The sequence below is a fragment of the Geotrypetes seraphini genome, chromosome 2 (assembly GCF_902459505.1).
Source record: "Geotrypetes seraphini chromosome 2, aGeoSer1.1, whole genome shotgun sequence".
Lineage (NCBI taxonomy): Eukaryota > Metazoa > Chordata > Amphibia > Gymnophiona > Dermophiidae > Geotrypetes > Geotrypetes seraphini.
This window is the reverse complement of record NC_047085.1, coordinates 4920422-4945109: the sequence shown is the minus strand read 5'-3', so window position 1 is coordinate 4945109 and position 24688 is coordinate 4920422. Positions and strand designations below refer to the sequence as shown.

At 49.4% G+C, this 24688-nt stretch overlaps 1 protein-coding gene across 4 annotated transcripts in view; it reads right to left on the bottom strand.

Moving 5' to 3' along the window:
* Window positions 1-24688, bottom strand: part of HGH1 (HGH1 homolog) — a 174170-nt gene that overhangs the window by 145809 nt on the left and 3673 nt on the right. For 3 of the 4 annotated variants that reach the window (XR_004537933.1, XM_033929332.1, XM_033929333.1), the window contains exons 2-4: window positions 17079-17267; window positions 10438-10518; window positions 2734-2920 (exon numbers count right to left, since the gene is read on the bottom strand). Coding sequence is in view for 3 of the 4 variants with exons in the window: in XM_033929332.1 (XP_033785223.1) it covers window positions 2734-2920; window positions 10438-10518; window positions 17079-17267 (457 nt within the window). In the remaining variant the exon portion in view is untranslated. Of the gene's footprint in view, window positions 1-2733; window positions 2921-10437; window positions 10519-17078; window positions 17268-18886; window positions 19058-24688 lie in introns of all 4 variants that reach the window. The other variant, XM_033929334.1, reaches the window with a different exon arrangement.

Genomic DNA, 24688 nt, shown 5'->3' with positions numbered 1-24688 from the left:
AATTGCTTTAGTGTCTTTGCAAAGATCAATTGTGGAGGGAGGGGTAAATTTTCCAAACTTTTATAGGTATCATCAAGCCAAACTATGTAATATTGTAAGTGAATGCAGTTTACAGAATTATATGGCGCAGGACCTGTTTACATTGGAAAGTTGGTCCTCAACCTGGACTGTGCAGGGTCAAAAACAGACTCTCTTGGAGGATGGTCTGGAGGCATATGACTTACTATGAAAATGGAGAGTGTAACCCTGACGAATGATAGTGAGGACCCAGAGATCTGATGTTATGCGCTCCCAACGGGCGATGAAAAGTTTAAGACGGCCTCCGATTGTAGAATGTTGGCGGTGGCTATGCTCTTGAGAAACACATCAAAAAGGCTGTGCTGGTTTTTGGGGAGCAGCCTGTGGTTTTGGTTGCCGACGTGGCTGCTGTTTCTGCCTCCTAGGTTGAGATTGAGGAGGATGTGCAGGTTCAGCAGCAAATCATCTCTGATAAGAAGCTGGTCAGAAAAATCGAGGAGGAGGAGGCTTCTTCTTAGGCTTGATCAGGATGTCCCATCTGGTCTCATGAGCTGATAATTTCTGGGTAGCCATGTCCATGGAGGGACCAAAAAGTTCATCACCCAAACAAGGAGCATTGGCAAGCCTGTCCTGGTGGTTCATATCCAGCTCAGAAACATGAAGCCAGGCCAGATGTCTTATGGCTACTGACATCACTGCAGCACAAGAGATAAGTTCAAATGTATCAAATGTGAAACAGACCATGCATTTTCTGAGTTGGAACAAGTAAGAAATATGTTGAAAAAAAGAAGCTTACGTTCTGGAAGGTGTTTCTGAAAAGTAGACACTTGTTTCAGTAAATGCTTAAGGTAGAAAGAAAAATGAAATTGTAGTTGCCAGACCAGTTGGCAACATGGCATTTTAGTATAGATGTTTGCCAAACCGGTCCATGGCCTTTCCCTCTCTGCCAGGAGGTACAAAGGTATACACGCTAGCCACCAAGGATTTCTTCAACGTAGATTCTATGAGAAGAGAGACTCGTGAGGAAGTTGGTGTTTGTCAAACCCAGAAATAGGACTACTCTGTAAAAGGAATCCAACTTCCGAGGAGCCACAGGGATAATAAGTGGCGTTTCCAGATTTTTGTAAAAAAAGTTTCCCTTAAGATGTCATGAAGGGGAAGCTTGAGTAGTTCCTTGGGTGGTTGGTCATAATCTAGCGCCTCTAGGAACTGCTTAGAATGTTTGGAATCAGCTTCAAGAGGGATAGACAAAGTCTCTCACAACTCACAAAAAAAACTTAGAGAAAGATGACTTCTCAGAGAAAATAGGAGCCTCCTGGGATGAATGCTGAAGAGAGAGTCATCATCTGAAGAGCCTTCAGCCTCAGAGAGAATAGGATCTTCCTCAGAATCTCTCCAGAGGTCTGAATCATGCACAGATCTTCCCCAGCGCCAAGTAGACGGTGTCTAAGTCTCAAGGTGCTTAAGTTTTTGCAATGATTTGTGAGACTGCCCCGGAGTCGCCTCAGGTGATGTCTGCATTGAAGAGGAATGGTGTCGAGATTTTGATGGAAAATGTGGGCATCGATGGGGACTCAATTGCAGGTGCTGCCGGTGTTGATGGCTCAGACCAGACTGGCAGCAGGGGAGTCGATGTCGACACGGGCAGGAGCTGGGTCGGCACCAGCATATGGAAGTGCTCACCCAGTTCTTCCTTAAGCAAGTTGTCTATTTTTTGCTTAAGGGTAAGCACCGGTACACCACTGGCTTTTTTGCCTGTACCTTTGGTGCAGCTGTATGCTTTGGTGATGAGGAGGCACTCACCGAAGAGCAGAGTGTTTCTTGGGCCTGACTCACTGTAGGACTTGACTCACTGCTGCTTTGACCTAAGGCCCAGATGGAGTGGGGAAAGGCTACTGTAGGCTGCGACACCGATGATGTTCTGTCTGGGTCGATTGATGCGGTGCCGTCTTGGACAGTGCCGTCAATGTCGGTAGTGGTGTCGAGTCCCCCACCATCGCGATGCCGAAGATTAACTTTTGCTGAATTACGCGGTTCTTCAAAGTTCTCTTCTGAAAAGAACACCACCGAGAGCAAGTTTCTGGACAGTGCTCAGGCCCCAAGCACTGGAGGCAGTCACTGGGTGAGTGATTGAGATGGGCCAAGCACAACGTCCACTCTTTCTAAAACCTGTTTGCGGCCGGGACATCGATGGGAAGACAGACTCCGCTAAATCAAAGTCAGAGGCCAAGGTGGCCAGACAGGCCCCACCAGGCCAAATCCCCAACAGGGAAAAAATGAGGAAAAGAGAAAAGATGACTAAAAGTCACAAATCCGCGAGAGTGGGAAGGCAGCGAATAAAAAAGTTTCAACGGCCGTTGAAAAACGCGTCTTAGCTCCGCGGAAACTAAGAAACTGAGGGACCGCACACCCACGTCGGGCAGGAAGGCACTCGTGCATGCGCGGTTTGGGCTATCGTGAACTTTCTAAAGACTTAAAGTGACAATGCACTTTTAAAGTGGTCCATATCGGGGCTCCATCGGTGACGTCGCCCATCAGTGATAATATGCTGCCTGCTTGTCCTGGGATAACTATTTTTTTTTTTCTTTCTCCTTCCGCTGGTAGATGGACCTAACACATTAATCTGAAATGACAAGGAAACTGATTTTTTAAAAAAAATTTGATAATTTCTAAACAATGACTGAGGTGAGGAAGGAATGCAGATTCTTGCCTTACCTGAGGTGGTGAGCAGACAATTTATCCAGCATGGCAATCCCCATGCGCTCCCCTACAACAAGCAACAGGGTAACAGCAATATCATGATAGCCCTGATAGTAATGGAGTTCAGGGTGAGTCTTCAGGATGTACAGGATGGTATCTATCAGCTGCTCTTGTAGAACCTGACGCTGCTCCTCTCGCATTCCTGGGACAGAAGAATACAGACACAAAGCATGGTACATAACTTTAAAAAGCATGGTACATAACCAATTACTCTAGAAAAAAAAAAAATCACTAAAATTAAAACAACATATCTTATCTATGGTTTAACAAACTTCCTGTCCCTTCTCTGATTACATTAACGATGAACGAGAACTGCTTTTAAGAAGCGATTTCCCCTCCCCCTCCTTACTTCCCTTTAAATTTTATTTAAACTTCAATGTAATTTTGAATCTTATCCTTACCCCAGTCCCTTTTGTATCGAATTTGTCTATGTCTTGTCCAATAACTGTGTTATTTACATATTGCCCCTTTTTTAAAATTTATTTATTTTTTATTGCCCCTTTTTACTTTTATCTTAAACTAGCAGATTTCCCAGCATTCCCTGGATATTTATTTATCCCAAAATGTCCCCACCATATCCCACATGCCCCCCCCCACAGGAATGTCCCTCTCTATGGGGCTGAACTTCGACTTAAATGGCATCGGGAGTGTCAGTATTCATCTCAGTGAGCCTGAAAACTATGGGGTAGACACTAAGGAGAAATTAGGTTCTTACCTGCTAATTTACTTTCTTTTAGCTTCTCCAGACCAGTAGAGGTTAATCTTTACGAATGGGTATATATCCAATCATGACCAGCAGGTGGAGACTGAAAACAAAACTGTGGGACAGTATATAATATACTCCCTTCGCTATTTACCTCAGTCTGCCGAATAGCCAAGCAGAACTAAGAACTGGAAAACAGAAAGAAAACAATACTCCGAACAGGAGCAACAAATAACATACCCAAATGCTGTTGGAAAATGCAGAGGAGAAATACCAGAAGGAAAATGTCCCCACAGCTCGCCAGCTAAGCCAGCCGAGCCACAGCCGCTGTTCTTTAATTCTCCCCGGCCCTAGAAAAATACTAGAACCCGCAGCAAAAAACAAAAACTGCCCGCCTAACAGCCCCAAGCACAACAACAATAGACAGGGTGGGGACCTCTACTGGTCTGGAGAAGCTAAAAGAAAGTAAATTAGCAGGTAAGAACCTAATTTCTCCTTCTTTAGCACTCTCCAGACCAGTAGAGGTTAATCTTTACGAATGGGACGTACCAAAGCAGTCCCTCACACGGGCGGGACCCCCGAAGGGCCGACACCAGAACACACACACCGAACACCGCGTCCTGACGCGCCAGAACATCTACCCGAAAGAGTCTGACAAAGGAATACAAGGAAGACCAAACCGCAGCCGTACAAATGTCCACTGGAGGCACGAGCGACGACTCAGCCCAAGAAGCCGCCTGACCCCCGAGTAGAATGAGCTTTGAGAAACTCTGGAACGGGCTGCTGCCCCAGAAGAGAAGCGGAAGCAAAAGTCTCCTTGATCTAGCATGTAATAGTAGCCCTAGAAGCGCCAGCCCCCCTAAGAGGACCAGTCAGAAGGACAAAGAGATGATTTTATTTCCTGATCTCCTGGGTCCGGTGCACATAAGAGCGAAGGACCCGACCAACATCCAACATGCTCAGCTGACTTTGCTCAGAAGAGCCCTCCCAACTACCCAAGACCGGGAGGACCACAGATTGATTGACATGAAAAGGAAAAACTACTATTGGCAGAAAAGGAAGGAACAGGCCTCAAGACAACCTGCTCCCTAGAAAACTCCAAGAAGGGAGCCCTACAAGAGAAAACATGTAGCTCAGAAACACGCCTAGCGGAAGAAATGTCCACCAAAAAGACCGTCTTCAGAGGAAGGTCCTTCAAAGAGCAGCCGCCCAACGGTTCGAAGGGCGGGTGCATCAGAATAGAGAGAACCAAACTGAGATTCCAAGAGGGAATAGAGGACCGCACGGGAGGCCTGAGCACCTTGGCCGCCCGCAAAAAGCGAATCACATCAGGAATGGCTGTCAAACGCTGACCCGTCACAAACCCCCGAAAGGCTGACAAGGCCACAAGCTGAACCCGGAGAGAAGCCGAAGCCAGGCCTCTATCCATGCCATCTTGCAAAAACTCTAAGAAGTTAGGCACAGAAACGCGAAGAGAGACCACTCCCCGCACCTGGCACCACCCCTCAAAGAAGTGCCAAATCCACACAGAAGCCTGAGAGGTAGAAAGCCTCCAGGACCCCAAGAGTGTAGAAATCACCCTATCTGAATACCCCTTCTTACCAAGGCGACCCCTTTCAAAAGCCAAGCCGTAAGACAGAAGGGAGCCGGGTCGAACATGGGAATGAGACCCTGCATCAGAAGGTCGTCCAAGGGAGGCAGAGGAAAAGGATCCGCCACCAGAGTGTCACCAGATCTGCGTATCACGGATGTCGAGGCCAATCTGGAGCCACCAGAACCCCCAGACCCGGATGGCGAACAATGCGGAGAAGAACTCTGCCCACTAATGGCCACGGAGGGAACCTGCACAACAGCCCCTCTGTTGGCCATGGTTGAACCAGAGCATCCAGACCCTCGGCCAGTCCATCCCTGCGATGACTGAAGAAGCGGAACACCTTGGCCTTGCCACTCGAGGCCGACAGGTCCATCAGGGACTGACCCCAAGCCGGCATTATCAACTGAAGAGCCACAGGGCTGAGACACCACTCTCTGTGATCTAAGATGTGACTGAGGAAGTTCGCCTGAACAACCTCTACCCCGACCATGCGAGAGGCCGAGAGGTCCAGATGGCGTGACTCCGCCCCAAAGCATGAGCCGAGCCGCCTCCTCCGCCACTTGAGCGGTCTTGGTGCCTCAACGATTGACATAAGCCACCGCTGTGGCATTGTCAGACCGGACTCTAACCGACTTGCCCCTCAAGCGGGAGCGGAAGGCTAATAGCGCCAGAGGGACGGCTCTGGTCTCCAACATGTTGATTGACCAGGATGCCTCCTCCATGGACCAGGTGCCCCTAGACACTGAGCCCCCCCAACCGAGGAGATTGGCATCCGAGAGAAGCACCGTCCACTGCGATAGGCCCAGACTCATCCTCTGGACCAGATGAGAGGTCTGGAGCCACCAAATAAGACTGCAGCGCGTCAAGCCACACAGAGGGACAGGGACCTCCAAACTGAGCCACTGAGGTGACCATCTACGGAGCCGAGCATACTGAAGAGACATGTGGGCCCACCACACAACATCCAGGAACGCTGCCATCGACCCCAAGACTTGGAGGAAATCCTGCGCCCGAGGACACCCGGACGCCAAAAGAAGGCGAATCTGAGATTGCAATTTGCTTACCCGGGCCCTGGAAGGAAGACCTTCCCCAAGGAGGTGTCGAACAGAACTCCAAGGTACTCCAGATACTGAGCGGGGACCAACCGACTCTTGGAAAGGTTGACCACCCAGCCCAGCGACCGGAGAAACTCAACCACCCGAGCCGTAACTCGGGCGCTCTCCTGCAACGACTTCGCCCGAAACAACCAGTCATCCCAGAAGGGGTGCACCAGAATGCCCTCTGACTGCAATGCCACCGTGATGACCACCATCAACTTGGCGAACGTCCGGGGAGTCGTGGCCAGGCCCAAGGGAAGCACCCAGAACTGATAGTGCAGACCCAATATCGCCAAGCAAAGAAAGAGCTGAGGAGCGGCCCGAATGGAAACAGGCAAGTAGGCCTCCGCCAGAGCGAGAGAAGTCAGGAACTCCCCCGGCTGAACCGCCAGAAGGACAGACTGCAGTGTGTCCATGCGAATAAAAGGGAATTCTGAGAGTCCTGTTGACCTCAGGTTAAACCAAGGATGGGCCGAAAGGTCCCCTCCCTTTAGGGCCCCATAAAGGAAATGGCGTACCAGCCGATACCGCACTCCTGAGGGGACACTGGACAACTGCTTAGAGATCTAGCAAGCGCTGAAGGGTCTGGCGAAAGGCTAGCGTCTCCCATGCCACCTGACATGGAAAGGCTAGATATGATCCGGCAGAGAGCGGATAAAATTCAAGTACATAACCGTCCCGCACCACCACCAGGACCCACTGATCGGACGTGATCTTGGTCCAGTTTGGAAACAAGTTGCGAAGCCGGGCACCCCCGGGAACCAAAGGGGGCGCCGGCAAAGAGACATCGCGCAGGACGGGCAGCAGGGGAACCGGGGGGGAAACTCCCAGCCCCCCGACGGGCCCCCTGAAAAAGACTGCATGTGCTAAGCCAACCGACCCCGGGGAAAAACCGGAAGCCTGGAAAGAAGCAGTCCCATGCCCCAGGCGAAACTTGCGAAATTCCCGCAGACGCCCCCGGGCAATGCCAACCCGAGAAGCCGGGCGGGCACGGTCCTCAGGCAGACGGGGCACCTCCGGGTCCGACAGAGTCTGAACCACCGGATCTAAGTCCTCTCTAAACCAAAAAAACAACCCCCGAAAGGGAAATTTTGGGAAGTTCAGTTTTGGACGCAGCAACCGCCGACCAAGCGCGAAGCCACAAGGTACAGCGTGCGGCCACCAAAAGACCCAGACTTAGCAGCACCAAGTCACAAAGAACAACCGAGAGGAACGAGGCAGTCATCTCAAACTTCACCACCTCCAGATCCACTAAGGACCAGTCATCAGACTCACGATCCAGGACATGCTCAGACCACCGAAACACGGTGCGAGCCACCAGCCCCACACAAATAGCTGCCGGGACCCCCAAGGCAGAGACATCAAAATTATACTTAAGAAGTGACTCAAACGTACGCTCCTCAGAGACCCTAAGCGCAGATCCGTCCATAACAGGCACGGTATGCCGCTTAGGAAGTGCCGAGACCACCGCGTCCCCCATTGGCGTAATTAAGGTAGCCCTATCCCCCTCCGGGATGGGATACCCATGAGCCAAGGTGCACACCAAACGAAACGGCGCCCGTAGGCCACTGCGCCAACACAAAATCCCGAAAATCCTGATGCACAGGAAAAGAGCGGGAAACAGGACAGACCCCCTGAAGCAGAGGGGCCCCCATACACGGGGTCTCCGGTGGCGCAACTTCGAAAATGCAGCACCAAGGAGACCTGCTACATCAGGTCTAAAAGCTCATCCCTCTGAATAAAAAGCGCACCACGGACGCATCTGCACTGGAAGACGGGAAAACCGCCGCCCCGCTGCCAGCGGGCGTCCCCTCTAGAGGATCCCGGAAGCCCGCCAAAGCAGCCAGGTCCTCAACCATGCCAACACGCTCCTCCGACCACCAATTCGCAATCCAAGCCCCCCCGCGAGCGCTTGGATGAGGGAGGAGGAAGAGGGGACGCCAAATGAAAAGAGGGAGGCAAGCCATAGGGGGCGCGGAGGGAAAACCACCCCCGAAACCCCCCAGGTGCACGTGGGACCCCCAAATGTCTGCACAAAGAAAGAAATTAAATTGGGGACAAAAAACCCCTGGGGGTCCCCAGGGACTCCCTGCCCCAGCAGGGGTCCCTGCTGAAACCTGCCCCTGTGTTCGTAATACAGGGGGAAGGTCACCTGAGGTTGCAGACAAAATGGAGGGGCCAGACAGAGAAAATGGCGAAGTTCCCGCCAAAAATGCTCCCTCCATGGCCTGTAGCGGCTGAGAAGGCTGAACAGTCCCAGCCGCTAAAACAGGCAAGTCGGCATCAGCTGTCAAAAAATCAGCTGAGAGGGAATCCTTCGGCGAATCCCTCCGTGGGCGGTTGGGGAAGACCGGGCTTCCCCACTGCTCCCAGCCGACTCGCGAGGCACCATCGGCGGGGAGCTCTGGGCGCCTGCAGCCGCTGCCGACGGAGCTCCACCACCTCACCGACCCAAACCGCCGAGTTCAGGCCGGCCGCGAGTGCCTCGCGGCTGGACCTAATTGTGTCCCCCTCCCCCGGAGAAGGGCACAATTGCTCCATACGCGACCTAGCTAGAAAAAAAGTGCCGGTTAGATGAAAAAATACAGTAAAATACAGTTTTCTTAAAGGGAAACAACCCTTCAGACCGGCACTACCTCAGGATTTTTTTTTTTTTACAGAACAGACTCCACAGGCTCTCGAAGCAATATGCCTTGCTTGATTTAGGGGGCAAGGCTTACTGCTGAGGCTCCTCTAAAAAAATGTGGGGAGGTGGAGGAAGTGGGGGGAGGGACCCCGCTCGAGACCCCGCTCGAGACCCGCCGGGTTTGACACCCCCGAGGTCAGACGGACCCCCAAACAGGGCCCGCCCAAGCTCTGTCCGGCCAAAAACAGGGACTAGAAGCCCCCTAAACAAATTTCAACAGCCCTACCAAGGGAGATGGGTACAGATCACTCAACACCTGCTGGAGACTGAAAGCAGACTGAGGTAAATAGAGAAGGGAGTATATTATATACTGTCCCACAGTTTTGTTTTCAGTCTCCACCTGCTGGTCATGATTGGATATATACCCATTCGTAAAGATTAACCTCTACTGGTCTGGAGAGTGCTAAAGAATATCTGTTGTTTTCGATAATTTTTACATGTCACCCCTTTCCCACCCCCACAGTATTTTTCCCCAGATAGTAAGTCATACGTGTATCAAGTTTGGTTGAAATCTCTCCATGCCTTTCAGAGTTATGCCGATTATTCATCTCAGCAAGCCAGAAAACACTATGGGGTAGACACTAAAATCTGTTCTTTTCGATAATTTTTACGTCATCCTCCACAGTATTTTTCCCCACATAGCGATATGTATTCCAAGTTTGGTTGAAATCTGTCCATGCATTTCAGAGTTATGCTGGAACATACATACACACACACACAGATATTATATAGATTCAAACAGTTCTTATACAGTGCCCAGGGTCCAAAAGTATTACCTAGTTCAATCATTAAAATCACCACATAGCCAGAATTGCCAGCAGTATACATACAGATGTAAAAAAATGAGATTACTTAGCTTTCAGAATTAGGCTTCCAAATCGCTCCATCCATTCTGAGACAAAGGTTCAAAGTTCAAACCTCTTCCTTATACATCTTTTCTTCTTCATAAACAAAAGTTCAAGCCACTTCTGGATAATCAGCCGACGCAGCCAGTGTTTCACAGTCAGTAAAAGTTTATTTACTAATGTATCAGGGCTTCTTTAAATAGTAGCTTTAACTTATCGCTTTGCATAAATATCCTTTACTGCTGAAACAAAGTTATTAAAATAACAGTTCTATGTCTTATTTTCTTCTCACTACTATGCACTGCTTGCAATCTGTGTGTATACTGCTGGCAATCCTGGTGGTTTTATGGAGTGTAAGTAACAAATTTTATAAGGACCTGTTTACACACAAAAGTGGTTTATAAGATTACCCTCTTCACTGATTACTGATAAAGTATTAACTCAGCTGTTTAGAAGCTTTAACTCTGTGCTGAATTCAGGCGATGAAGGAAAGAAGGCAATCAAACAATGATAGGTCTGAGAAAGTATAACAAAAAGTAATTAAACCATAACTTAAGTCCCGCAAATTTCCGAAAGAAGTCTTAAAAAAAAATAATAAAAAGAGGGAGGAGAGAACTGAAAGGGAGTCAACTCCTTTGACGGTGACCTAGTCTTAAAACTGCCAACTGGTCAGCTGACTCCACCAGCTGTAATCTCTAGCACCGAGTTAGAAGGGACATTCCACATGTCCTTACCTTTTGGGAAGCGTCGCAAGGAGCGACGTACATCCATTAACACCTGATTGTAGTCTTTATGGTTCTCCCGGATCACCTTTCCTAGGGGAAACCAAGGACCCATAAAAAAAACATCATAACAAAGACAGACATGTGTGAAGAAGCATGTTCTCAGTACGTGCAGAATTACACGCAAGAAGGAGAAATTAGGTTCTTACCTGCTAATTTACTTTCTTTTAGCTTCTCCAGACCAGTAGAGGTTAATCTTTACGAGTGGGTATATATCCCCATCATGACCAGCAGGTGGAGACTGAAAACAAAACTGTGGAATAGTACATAAAGAGATACCTTCCCCTATTCCTATCAGTCTGTCAAATAGCCAAGCAGAACTAAGAATTGGAAACAGAAATAAACAAGACTCCAAACAGGAGTAAAAACTAACATACCCAAATGCTTTTAGAAAATGCAGAGAAGAGATACCAGAAAGAAAGCCAGCCGAGCCACAGCCACTGTTCTTTAATTCTCCCCGGCCCTAGAAAAATACTAGAACCCACAGCAAAAAACAAAACTGCCCGCGCAACAGCCCCAACAACAGACAGGGTGGGGACCTCTACTGGTCTGGAAAAGCTAAAAGAAAGTAAACTGGCAGGTAAGAACCTAATTTCTCCTTCTTTAGCACTCTCCAGACCAGTAGAGGTTAATCTTTACGAGTGAGATGTACCAAAGCAATCCCCATCACTGGCGGGGACCCCCGAAGGGCCAACACCAGAACACGCTCACCGAACACCGCGTCCCGACACGCCTGAACATCTACCCGGTAGTGTCTGACAAAAGAATGCAAGAAAGACCAAACCGCAGCTTTACAAATGTCCACTGGAGGCACGAGCGAAGACTCAACCCAAGAAGCTGCCTGACACCTAGCGGAAAGAGCCTAAGAAATTCTGGAACAGACTTCTGCTTCAGAAGATAAGCAGAAGCAATAGTCTCCTTGATCCAGCGTGCAATAGTACCCTTAAAAGCACCAGCCCCCCTACAAGGACCCACCAGAAGGACAAAGAGATAATCTCATTTCCTGATGTCCTGGGTCCACTGCACATAAGAGCGAAGAACCCAACCAACATCCAACTTGAGCAGCTGTCTTTGCTCAGAAGAACCTTCCCGACTATCCAAAACTGGGAGGACTACAGATTGATTGATATGAAAAGGAACATAAGATCATAAGAATTGCTGCTGCTGGGTCAGACCAATGGTCCAGCAGTCCACTCACGCGGCAGCCCCAAGGTCAAGACCAGTGCTCCAAATGAGTCCAGTATCACCAGTTTAGCATGAACTTGTCCAACTTTGTCTTGAAACCCTGGAGGGTGTTTTCCCCTATAACAGACTCCGGAAGAGCATTCCAGTTTTCTACCACTCTCTGGTTGAAGATGGACCTAGAGTCTGATCCGGCGAAGCCATTTCTTATGTTCTTATGTTCTCTGGACCCTTTCGAGTAGTACCATATCCTTCTTCATGTACAGCGACCAGTGCTGGATGCAGAACTCCAGGTGAGGGCACACCATGGCCCGGTACAGCAGCATGATAACCTTCTCCGATCTGTTCATGATCCCCTTCTTGATCATTCCTAGCATTCTGTTCGCCCTTTTCGCCGCCATAGCACATTGTGCAGATGGCTTCATGGACTTGTCGATCAGAACTCCCAAGTCCCTTTCCTGGGAGGTCTCTCCAAGTACCACCCTGGACATCCTGTATTCGTGCATGACATTTTTGTTCCCGACACGCATCACTTTGCACTTATCCACATTGAACCTCATTTGCCATTTCGATGCCCATTTCTCGAGCTTGATTATGTCACATTGCAGAACTTCGCAATCCCCCCGTGTCTTTATTCTGTATAACTTCGTATCGTCCGCAAATTTAATCACCTCGCTCGTTGTACCAATGTCCAGATCGTTTATAAAGATATTGAAGAGCACAGGTCCAAGCTCTGAGCCCTGCGGCACCCCGCTGGCGACGCTCTTCCAGTCTGAGAAACTACTTGTGGCAGAAAGAAAGGAACAGGCCTCAAGACAACCCGCTCACTAGAAAACTCCAAGAAAGAAGTCCTACAAGAGAAAGCCGGCAGCTCAGAAACATGCTTAGATGAAGTAATGGCCACCAAAAAGACCACCTTCAGAGTGGTCCTTCAAAGAGCAGCCGCCCAACTGTTCAAAAGGCGGGCGCACCAGAACAGACAGAACCAAATTGAGATCCCAAGATGAAACAGAGAGTTGCATGGGAGGCCTGATCAATTTGACCGCCAACAAAAAAGCGAATCAAATCAGGAATGGCTGTCAAACGCTGACCTTTCACTAACCCACGAAAGGCAGACAAGGCCGCAAGCTGAACCCGGAGAGAAGAGCAAGCCAGTCCCCTATCCAGGCCATCCTGCAAGAACTCTAGGATGGTAGGCAGGGAAGTGCGAAAAGAGACCACTCCAAGCACCTGGCACCACTCCTCAAAGAGACGCCAAACCCGCACATAAGCCCAAGAGGTAGAAAGCCTCTGGGACCCCAGGAGAGTTGAGATCACCTTATCTGAACACCCCTTCTTACCTAGGTGAGCCCTTTCAAGAGCCAAGCCGTAAGACAGAAGGGAGACGGATCGAACATGGGAATGGGACCCTGCGTCAGAAGGTCATCCAATAGAGGCAGAGGAAGAGATCTGCCACCAGATGCCTCACCAGATCCGTGTACCATGGACGTCGAGGCCAATTCGAAGCTACCAGAACCACCAGACCCGGATGGCGAACAATACGGAGAAGAACTCTGCCCACTAATGGCCACAGAGGGAACATGTACAACAGCCCTCCGTTGGCCATGATTGAATCAGAGCATCCAGACTCTTGGCCAGAAAGTCCCTGCGACGACTGAAGAAGCAGGGCATTTTGGCATTTCAACTCATGGCCATCAGGTCCATCAGGGGCTGACCCCGAGCTTGCACTATCAACTGAAAGGCCACGGGGCTGAGGCACCACTCTCCGAGATCTAAGATGTGACGACTGAGGAAGTTCGCCTGAACATTCTTCACCCCAGCTATGTGAGAAGCCGAGAGGTCCTGAAAATGCGACCCCCCCGCCCAATGCATGAGCCGAGCTGACTCCTGCGCCACCTGAGCGCTCTGGGTGCCTCCCTGATAATTGACGTAAACCACCACCGTGGCATTGTCCAACAGAATTCTGACCGACTTGCCCATTAAAAGGGAGCAGAAGGCTAACACTGCCAGACAGCTCTGGTCTCCAACACATTGATCTATCAGGATGTCTCCTCCATGGACCATGTGCCCTGAGCTGAGTGACCTAGACACTGAGCTCCCCAACTGAAGAGGCTGGCATCCGTGAGAAGCACCATCCACTGCGGTAGATCCAGACTCACCCCCTGAACCAGATAAGAGGTCTGGAGCCACCAACGAAGACTGCAGTGCGCCAAGCCTCGCAGAGGGAAAGGGATATCCAACTGTACCTCTGGGCGACCACCTCCAGAGCAGAGCATACTGAAGAGGACGAAGGTGGGCCCACACCCACCTCACTATGTCCAGGGACACCGCCATCGACCCTAAAACTTGGAGGAAACCCTGCGCCCGGGGACACCGGGATGCCATAAGGAGGCGAATCTGAAATTGCAATTTGCTTACCCAGGCCTCTGGAAGGAAGACCTTCCCCAAGGAGGTGTCAAACAGAACCCCAAGGTTCTCCAGACGCTGAGCTTGTACCAACCGACTCTTTGAAATGTTGATCACCCAGCCCAACGACAGAACTGATAGTGCTGACCCAAGATCGCAATGCGAAGTAAGCGCTGATGAGAGGACCGAATGGGAACATGCAAGTAGGCCTTCGTCAGAGTGAGAAAAGTCAGGAACTCTCCCGGCTGAACTGCCAGAATGACAGACCGCAGTGTGTCCATGCGAAAAGAGGGAATTCGGAGAGCCCTATTGACCCCTGTGTAAATCGAGGATGGGCCGAAAGGTCCCCTCCTTCTTGGGCATCACAAAGGAAATGGCATACCTGCCAGTGCCGCACTCCTGAGGGGACATCGGAACAACCACTTTGAGATCTAGCAAGCGCTGAAGGGTCTGGCGAAAGGCTAGCGTCTTCCATGCAGCCTGATACGGAGAGGCTAGATATGATCTGGCAGAGAGCAGGCAAACTCCAGAGCATAACCGTCCTGTACCACCTCCAAGACCCGCTGATCAGACGTGATCTCGACCCTCTTGGGAAAAAAGTCACGCAGCCAGGCACCCACTGGAACCAAAAGGGGCACCGGCAAAGAGCATTCGTGCAAGACAGGCAGCGGGGGAACCAGGGGAGGGGGATTCCCAGCCCCCCCACCCCCCGAAAGGACCGCATGTGCTGAGCCAACCGACCCCAGGAAAAAACCAGAAGCCTGGAAAGAAGCAGCCCCACACCCAGGGCGAAACTTGCAAAATTCCTGCAGACGCCCCCAGGAAGTGCCACCCCGAGACGCCGGGCAGGCACAGACTCTCAGGCAGACGGGGCACCTTAGAGTCACAGTCTGAACCAACTTATCTAAGTCCTCGCCAAACAAAAACGACCCCCGAAAGGGAAATTTGGGAAGTTTAACTTTGGACGCGGCAATCGCTGACCAAGCGCTAACCCACAAGGAACGGCGCACAGCCACAACAAAAGCCCAAGACTTATCTGAAGTCCGCACCAAGTCATAAAGAGCATCCAAGAGGAACGAGGCAGCCATCTCAATCTTCACCACCTCCTGATCCACTAAGGACCAGTAATCAGACTCACAATCCAGGACACGCTCAGCCCACCAAAACACGGTGTGAGCCACCAGCCCCCTCACAAATAGCTACCTGGACCCCCAAAGTGGAGACATCAAAATTCTGCTTAAGAAGTGTCTCTAACGTACGCTCCACATAGACCCTAAAGGCAGAACCACCTTCAACAGGCACAGTAAGCAGCTTAGCAATCACCAAGACCATTGGTGAAATTAGGGTAGCCTTATCCCCCTCTGGGATGGGATACCCACGAGCCAGGGTGCGCACCAACTGAAACGGTGCCCCTGGCGTATTCCACTACACCAGCACAATATCCCAAAAATCCTGAAGCACAGGAAAAGAGCGGGAGACAGGACAGACCCCCTGAACCACAGGATCCCCCCATACGCGGGGTCTCTGGTGTCGCAACTTCAAAAATACAGCACTGACGAGACCTGCTAAATCAGGTCTAAAAGCACATCCCTCTGAATAAAAAAGGTGCACCACGGACACCTCTGCGCCAGAAGATGGGAAACTGAGGTTGCAGACAAAATGGAGGGAACTGTCTGTCAAAATGGCGAAGATCCCTCCAAAAATAACCCCTCTAGGGCCTGTAGCGGCTGAGAAGTTTCAAGTTTATTAGGTATTTATATACCGCCTATCAAGGTTTATCTAAGCGGTTTTACAATCAGGTACTCAAGCATTTTCCCTATCTGTCCCGGTGGGCTCACAATCTATCTAGCGTACCTGGAGCTATGGAGGACCGAGTGACTTGCCCAGGGTCACAAGGAGCAGCACAGGATTTGAACCCACAACCCCAGGGTGCTGAGGCTGTAGATCCAACCACTGCGCCACACACTGTCCCAGCCGCTAAAGCAGGCAAGCCAGCAACAGCTGATAGAAAAATCAGCTGAGTTGGAATCCTTTTTCCCCTACCCTTGGCGGTTCGGGGAATCCCTCCGGAGGCAGTGAGAGAAGACCGGGCTGCCTCACTGCCTTCAGCTGGCTCACGAGACACTAAGGCCGGAGAGCTCTGGAAGCCTGCAGCCGCTGACAATGGAGCTCCACAACCGCACCGGTCCAAACCGCCGAGTTTGGGCCGGCCGCGAGTGCTTCGCAACTGGACCAAATTGTGTCCCACTCCCCCAGAAAAGGGCACAATTGCTCCATACACGACCTAGCTAGAAGAAAAGTGTCAGTTAGTGCAAAAATACATTAAATTGACAGGGAAGCAACCCTGCAGACAGGCACTACCTCAGGATTTTTTTACAGAACGGACTCCACAGGCTCTCGAAGCAATATGCCTTGCTTGATTTAGGGGGCAAGGATTACTGCTGAGGCTCCTCTAAAAAAAATGTGGGAGGTAGAGGAACTGAGGGGAGGGACCCCGCTCGAGACCTGCCGGGTTTGACACCCCCGAGGTCGGACGGACCCCCAAACAGGGCCCACCCAAGCTCTGTCCAGCCAAAAACAGGGACTAGAAAACTCCTAAACAAATTCCAACAGCCCTACCAAGGGAGATAGGTACAGCTTACTCACACCTGCTGGAGACTGAAAGAAGACTGATAGGAATAGGGGAAGGTATCTCTTATGTACTATTCCAGTTTTGTTTTCAGTCTCCATCTGCTGGTCATGATTGGATATATATCCACTCGTAAAGTTTAACCTCTACTGGTCTGGAGAGTGCTAAAGAAAGAAGAAAATTTAGCCCGCCTCCCCAGCTGTCTCACACCCAGCACTCAAACTCTAACCCCAGCACATTCTCTCATATCTCACCATATGCCCTCAGATCCTTACTCCCGATCCAAAGATCCAGCACATTCTCATACCATTCCCATTTGTGCACAGTGTATCCTCACTCTGCCCCTACCCACCCATGTCTCTGTCTTATCTCATACCTGGTTTGGGGGGAAGGTTGTATACATTTATGCTAAGCAGTTTAGGCCACACTCGCCTACGCATCTCGTCAGTCAGCAGCCCTCCCCTGCAGACCGCTGCCCTCCGGAGGGTGTCTATATCCACAGGATCACTAGACAGGGCTTTGGTCATCTCTTGCAGTTTCTCTTTCTTCCTTAAGCCATTATGTTCTGCAAATAAAGAGGATATTCTTTTGGTTCCTAAGCAATAAATCCTACAAGTCAGAAGAAACAGAAAAGACCTGCTTGCAGCTCCACATACTCATAGGGAATAGCTCTCCCCACCACAGAACCTAAGTGTTACAACAGCAGAGGGAGCATGGCTTGGCTACACAAGGAAACCATCCTTATCAAACTCCTCATGACTCAATGTGTAGCATGTTCTATCATACTAGATCAGCCGAAAGGGCGATTAAGCTCAGCATCCTGTTTCCACCGTGGCCACTCAAGTCACAAGAAGCTAGCAGGGTCTCATAAAGGTAGCAAGATTCCATACTGCTTACCTCCAGGTAAGCACAGGGGCTTTCCCTAGCTCTATCTTTACAAGTTATAGACATTTCCTTCAAAAATTTGTCCAAACTATTTTAAACCCAGCTGCACTAACTGCTTTACTACTTTTAGCAACAAATTCCAGAACATAACTATGGGGCCCTTTTACTAAGCTGCGCTACAAGTGTCTAGCGCTATCCTCAGAGCAGGTCTTTCCCACGTGCTGAGGCCACTTTTAGCATGGCAGTAAAATGGCCCCATTTTCCATTATTCCCATTAACAGTCACACACTAAATGTAGAGAAATGTAAAGTCATCCACATAGGGAAAGGAAACCCGATATACAACTACACAATGGGGGGGATGATATTGGGGGAAGGCAACCTAGAAAAGGACTTGGGGGTTTTGGTGGATAAAACAATGAAACCAGCGGCACAATGCGCAGCGGCCTCAAAAAAGGCAAACAGAATGTTGGGCATTATCAAAAAAGGTATCACTACCAGAACCAAGGAGGTTATCCTACCGCAGTATAGGGCAATGGTGCAACCGCATCTGGAGTACTGCGTTCAATACTGGTCGCCATACCTTAAAAAGGATATGGTAATACTCGACAAGGTCCAGAAAAGAGCAACCAAATGAAAAATGGCATGGAAAACCTTTCATATCCTGAGAGGCTGGATAAGCTGGGGCTCTTTTCCCTGGAAAAGCGGAGACTTAGAGGGGATATGATAGAAACTTACAAGATTATGACAGGTATAGAGAAGGTAGAGAGAGACAGATTCTTCAGACTGGCGGGGGCAACAAAAACTAGAGGGCACTCAAAAAAATTGAAGGGAGACAAATTCAGAACAAATGCTAGGAAGTTCTTCTTCACTCAGAGGGTGATGGACACCTGGAATTCGCTTCCAGAAGAGGTGGTAGAGCAGAGTATGATTTTGGGTTTCAAAATGGGATTGGACGAGTTTCTGAAGGAAAAGGGGATTGAAGGGTACAATTAGAGGGTTACTATACAGTACAAAATGCTTTGGAGCATTAGATCACTTACAGGTCATTGACCTGGGGTGCCGCCGCGGGAGCGAACTGCTGAGCATGATGGACCTATGGTCTGCCTTGGCAGAGGCGATGCTTATGTTTTATTTTTTAGTGTTTGGGAAGGATGTGCCAATGCCAAACTACTGCAGGACGACTTGAGCTCACCCCAATAGTGCTTTTTACCCTTGAGTAAGCATGTGTTAGTGCTCACAGTGGCTCAGTAAAAGGGCCTCTCCATGGTTAAAGAAAAAAGAAAGATCAAGTTCTTACTTCAATAATCTTCTTTCTAATAGAGAAACTCCATTCCTGAACGTATGGGTAGTCAACCCCTTCTCACGAGAATTCTTGTAGGGAGTTTTATTAGCATTCTTCTGCTCCACCTCTCATCCTTCTCAGCTGTCCTCAAATTACCTGAGTTCATACCAAAGCCGATGGTCAGACCTGGAGAGGAAAGAAAATAGGGAGGGGTAAAGGAACACTACCTGAAAAACATGTCTATTCTGTTCATTTCATTAAACATATAACAGATAAACATAACCATTTGCAATACATAATGTGAAAAACAAACAAGTCACCAATTTAAGAGCAACCTGCATTGAGTGTGGAAGATTTTATAGAAACCCCCTAGTTTCTTCAATTCGGCAGTCACGGCCTCTATTCTTGTCAAGGCTGGACAAAGGAAAGAAACAAGATGTTTGGATTCCTTGGCACCTTTGCGACAGTAAGCAGGCGAATGAACATGACAGAGCGGGCTTCAGGAATGGAATGTGTCTACTAGAAAGAAGATTACAGAGGTAAGAACCTAATCTTTCCTTCTAGTGCGACACTCCATTCCTGAACATATGGGATGTATCAAAGCAGTCCCCCAAGCTTAGGGTGGGACAGAGGAGCCTGCCATCAAAACTGAAGATCCAGGATTTCCAGTGATGTCATCGCTGCAATGGCAGCATGATTTGTGAGCTCCGTCTCTCCGGCAATAATTAGCTTTTACTAAGCAGTGCAAAGGATCGCTTTTGGCGAATACGGGTGACCTGGACCATGCGATTGCCTGATGGCTTCAACAAGTAAAAAAACTAAGCCCGATTTGTGCACCTATGCCTTTCAAACGGCGGCCTCAGGGGTGGCGCCATCTTCATCCCAGGAGTCCGCGGTAAGTGTGGGAGAGCGGGCCACAGCGGGATTGCAGCAGGCTGATGGGGTGGATGCACCGGAAGGCCCGGTATCACGCAGGGAGCTGCAGGGCTGGTTTACTGATCTTAAGGCAACCATTGTTTCAATGCAGCAGGAACTGCACAATGTTAGTGCTCTCTAGCGCACGGTGCAAGACATGGGTCAACGCTTGGGAGAATTAGAGTGTGTAATTGATCACCACAGGGAGCTGCAACAATTGCACCAAAAATGCAAGGGCCTGGAGGATAAATATGAGGAACTACTGCTGAAACAGGAGGATGGAGAGAATCGGGCCAGGCATTGCAATCTGCTGGCTCGAAGTGTACCAGAGCAGATGATGATGGTGTAGGACTTGATGCAGTCCATTTGCGAGCTGTTTCTCAGAGAGGCTGATCCTGAGCAGGAACTACCCCGCACTGAATTTGAGCAGGTGCATCAGGCTTTTGGAGTTGCTGCTACAAATCGCTCCCGGAATCTAATTGCCTGTTTCCATCGCTTCCTCGTAAAGGAACGGATACTGGCGGCCGCAAGAAAGCTAGGTCACATTGACTGGGAGGGGGGCCAAGATTGAATTGTATACTGACATGTCTGCTATCACACTTCGTAAACTTTGAGTTTCGAGAGGTCATCAGGTGTCTGTCAGCTAACAGTGTGCGTTACAAGTGGCATTACCCTTCTGGCATCTCTTTCACCCTGGAGAATCAATCCCACAAGGTGACAGCACCCAGCGAGGCTCAGCAGCTGTTACAGGAGGCTCACCTTTGGACTGCTCAGGAGGGTTCATCCCGGGTATCACCAACTGGACAGTCTAGTTCTCATGTTCAACCATGATAGAGATGGGGGGAGAAATCTGGCCAGCACCTGCACCATCAATCAGACACAGTTGCAGCCCCCCTGCCCACGTGAAGGGACTGCTATGCTCTCCGAGTCTGGAGTGTTCTGTTCTAGCTGAATATCTTGTTTAGAGTGTGCCTGGTGCCTTTGCACTGGCAATCTAGTGATTCTTGTTCTTTGTTTTTCAGGTTGAATGTTCAGGTATACCTATGTTGCAATGTGGGGGCTGGGGACTTTTGCACTTATTGGGATGTGCAGGCTTCACCCGGGTATGGTTTTTTTTTTAGCAGTATATAGGGGCTCTTGCCTGATCCTGCCTTTAGTTGCCCAGAGAGGGTGGACGGTTCAGTAGAGGCACTTTGTTGCTGTGTCTTTGCATCGGGAAGTGTTGACTGGTGTGGGGGATGGGGGGTGAGAGTTGGGATGGGATGTTAGGGGTTTGGGTTGGGCAGTTCTGTGCAGAATACGTGGTGGTCGGTTCGGGGGGTTGTGTGAGGATGAGTGGGGCTTTTTACAGGCTGTCTGTTAATTAACATGTTATTATGGGATTAGAACCGATTTGTTGGATGACCCTGAATGTTCGGGGTCTGAATATATCAAGAAAGCGCCAACTTCTCTTTAAGGGAGCTGAGCGATTGCGGGTCGGGGTTTATTCAGGAGACCCATTTAAAACGCAAATATGAACATTTACTCCTACAAAAAAATATCCCCATATGTTCTTGGCTTCTGATAAAAAAAATGGGGTGGGAATTTTTCTAGCTCGCCATCTATCCCCTGAAATCCATGAAGTGGTGAAGGATCCACATGGCAGGTTTTTGATTCTGAAAGTCTCCTTGGCACAGGAGATTTTTACCTGTTAATATTTATGCACCCAATGTGGACCAGGGAGCCTTTTTCTCATACTTGGGGGAGCTTCTCCAGCAGAAGGTGGAAGGGCATTTGATATTGGGTGGGGATTTTAATTTAACCCTGGACCCGGCGTTGGATTTTTTTTGTGGGGGAGGGGGCAGCATAGTAGGGGAGTCAGGATAGGAAAATAAAGAATTTTTTTGAGACCTGGATTTTGCAGGATCCCTAGCGCCATTTGCACCCAACTGAAAAGGATTATTCCTATTTTTCTGAAGTTCATAAATCCTACTCTCAGATAGATTACTGGAGGGTTCCGGTTTCCTTCTGACACAGGTGTCAGAGGCTAGGGTGGATACTCGAGTATGGTCAGACCATGCTCCAGTGTGGTTTTTCTTAGAGCATGGGTTGGACTCCCATGGCAGGTGGTTTTGGAGGTTTAACAATGGGCTTTTATTAAACCCGGCCAATGTCCTTCAGCTTACGGAGGTTTCACCGGCTATCTTTTGGGAAGGGTTGAAATGTGTAATGAGGGAGAGGGTAAGGTCGTTGGAAGCTTTTCGCAGGAAAAAGCATCTTGCAAAAGCAGCACATATTCGCCAACAGTTAATGACCTTGGAATCTCAACATAAGCAGGGTGGAGGGCCGGCGGATGTGTTACACCACATGAACCATCTTAGAGTTGTTGGATTTGGACATGGTGGTTATCTCCCAGCAATTAGAAACATAGAATATGACAGCAGAAAAGGGCCATCGGCCCAACAAGTCTGCCCACTCTAAGGACCCTCCCCTCTAAGCACTTCCACAAAGTGAACCCACATGCTTATCCCATTTTTTAAAATCGAGCACGTTGCTTGCTCAATTACCTGAAGTGGAAGATCATTCCAACGATCAACCACCCTTTCAGTGAAGAAATACTTCCTAGTGTTGCTATGAAATCTCCCACCCCTGAGTTTCAACGGATGCCCTCTTGTTGCTGTCGGCCAGTTACATATTTAAACGTCTCTATCTCCCCTCTCTCTGCGTTCCTCGAGAGAGTATAGCTGCAACAAAAGACGTTCCTCATATGGGAGATCCTTGAGTCCTGAGACCATCCTGGTGACCATTTGCTGAACCGACTCCACTCTCAGCACATCCTTTTGATAATGTGGCCTCCAAAATTGAATACAATATTCCAGATGAGGTCTCACCATGGACCTGTACAACAGCACTACAACTTCGGGCTTCCGGCTGACAAAACTTCTTCGGATGCATCCCAGCATTTGCCTAGCCTTGGATGAAGCTTTCTCTACTTGATTGGCAGTCTTCATATCTTCACTAATGAAGACTGCCAATCAAGTTTTGCAACAGGAATTTTTTTGAAACAGGTAACAGGGCATAAGTATAAGTAGCAGCGAGTGCAGAATCATATTCCTAGCATCCAGGGTCCCGATGGGGGTCTCTACAGAACCTCTAACCAGATTGGGAAGATCTTGACACAATATTATACCAAACTTTATACTGCAGAGTAGTGCTGCCCGATTCAGGGGGATAAAATTTGATTCGATTCAGCCTATTGAATCGATTTTTCGATTCGATTTTCCTGCCCAATTGGGTGTTTTTTGGTTTTTTTTCAAACATCCTGGTGGGTTTATTTTATAGCCTCCTCACCCCCTTTGCCTTCTCCTAACCACACTGGCGCTGTGGTGTAAACAAAATAAACAATCAAAAAAGACTTTTCCTCTCTCTGTTAAACCCTAGCTCACATTTGCGGTCTAACACCAGCTCTGGCAGGAAACTCAGAAAATAAAATTATTTTTTCTACCTTTTGTTGTCTGGTCATTATTCAAATCTTGTTGGTCCCCAGCTCTGGTTGTCTTCTGATAACTTGCTTGCCAGAGTCTCCTTCTTTCTTCTTGCTAACCATCCATCTTCTATCTCTGTCCTCCCCTTCTGTTGCCCTTCCCTCCCCCGGAGGTCTGGCATCTTTCCTTTTTTTAGTCTCCATCCACAGATCCACCTTTTCTCAACTACCCTTTCATCCAGCATCTCTCCCTCCTTCCCCAGGGTCCAGCGTATCTCCCTTTCTTTTCCCAACTACCCTCCTATCCAGTATCTCTATCCCCCCTCCACACCATCCTTTGTGTCCAACTTCTCTCCCTTTCTGTTCCTTCCCTCCCTAAATCCCATTGTCCACCATCTCTCGCCCTCTCCTCTGTTTTTAGACCCATTATTTCTTCCCCCTTAAAGTCCAGCATATGCACATCTCTTTGAAACCCCCCCTTCCCTCCCTCCCTGTACTTCTACACCACGGCCCCCCTCCCTTGAAGGCCTGCACCTCCCCCTGAAGACCTGCACCCCACCCCTGAAGACCTGAGCCACCATCGCTGAAGGCCTGCACACACACCCTGAAGGCCTGTGCGTTCCCCCTGTCTCCCACGCACCATTTACCTAATATTAGTAGCCTGCAGACTCACAGAGATCGCGGTGTTAGCGATCTTCGCAAGTTGCCATAGGTCTTTGGAGCTGTTTCCTCTGCCGAAGTCCCGCCCCTCCTGATGTCAGAGGCAGGATCACAGCAGAGCAAACAGCTCCAAAGACCTATGGCAACTTGCAAAGATCGCTAACATAGCGATCTTCTCTGTGAGTCTGCAGGCTACTGATATTAGGTAAATGGTGCGCGGGAGGCCAGGGGAGATGCCAGACATCAGCGGGAGGCCAGGGGGGGAACCTGGACACCAGCACTTCCCAACTGACCCTCGCCCTCTAAAGCAGGTGCGGCAGCGGCCGGCCAGCAAGAGGCAGCGCTGCCACTCCTACTTTAGGGGAAGAGGGTCAGTTACCGAATTGGGAAGCTGATTTTTTTGTTGTCGTTTTATATCGATTCGAATCGATTCACCTGAAGTGAATTGGTAAACCAATTCGAATCGTGAATTGGGCAGCACTACTGCAGACAGCAGTACCGGAGGAGGATATTGCCGCATAATTGGATCAAGTGGATCTCCCTGGCCTGTCCAGTGAGGAGGCTGAGTGGTTGGCTCGACCTATAGAGGAACCATGACAGTTATTAAGGCCCTTCCCTTGGGGAAGGCCCTGGGGTTAGATGGATTTACAAATCGCTTCTATAAAAGTTTTAGTACTTTATTGGCTCGACCTTTGACTGACTTGTTTAATAGTATTCAGGAGGGGGATATGCTACCTTGGCGCTTAGCGGGAGTCACCTTGATTCTGAAGCCGGGAAAG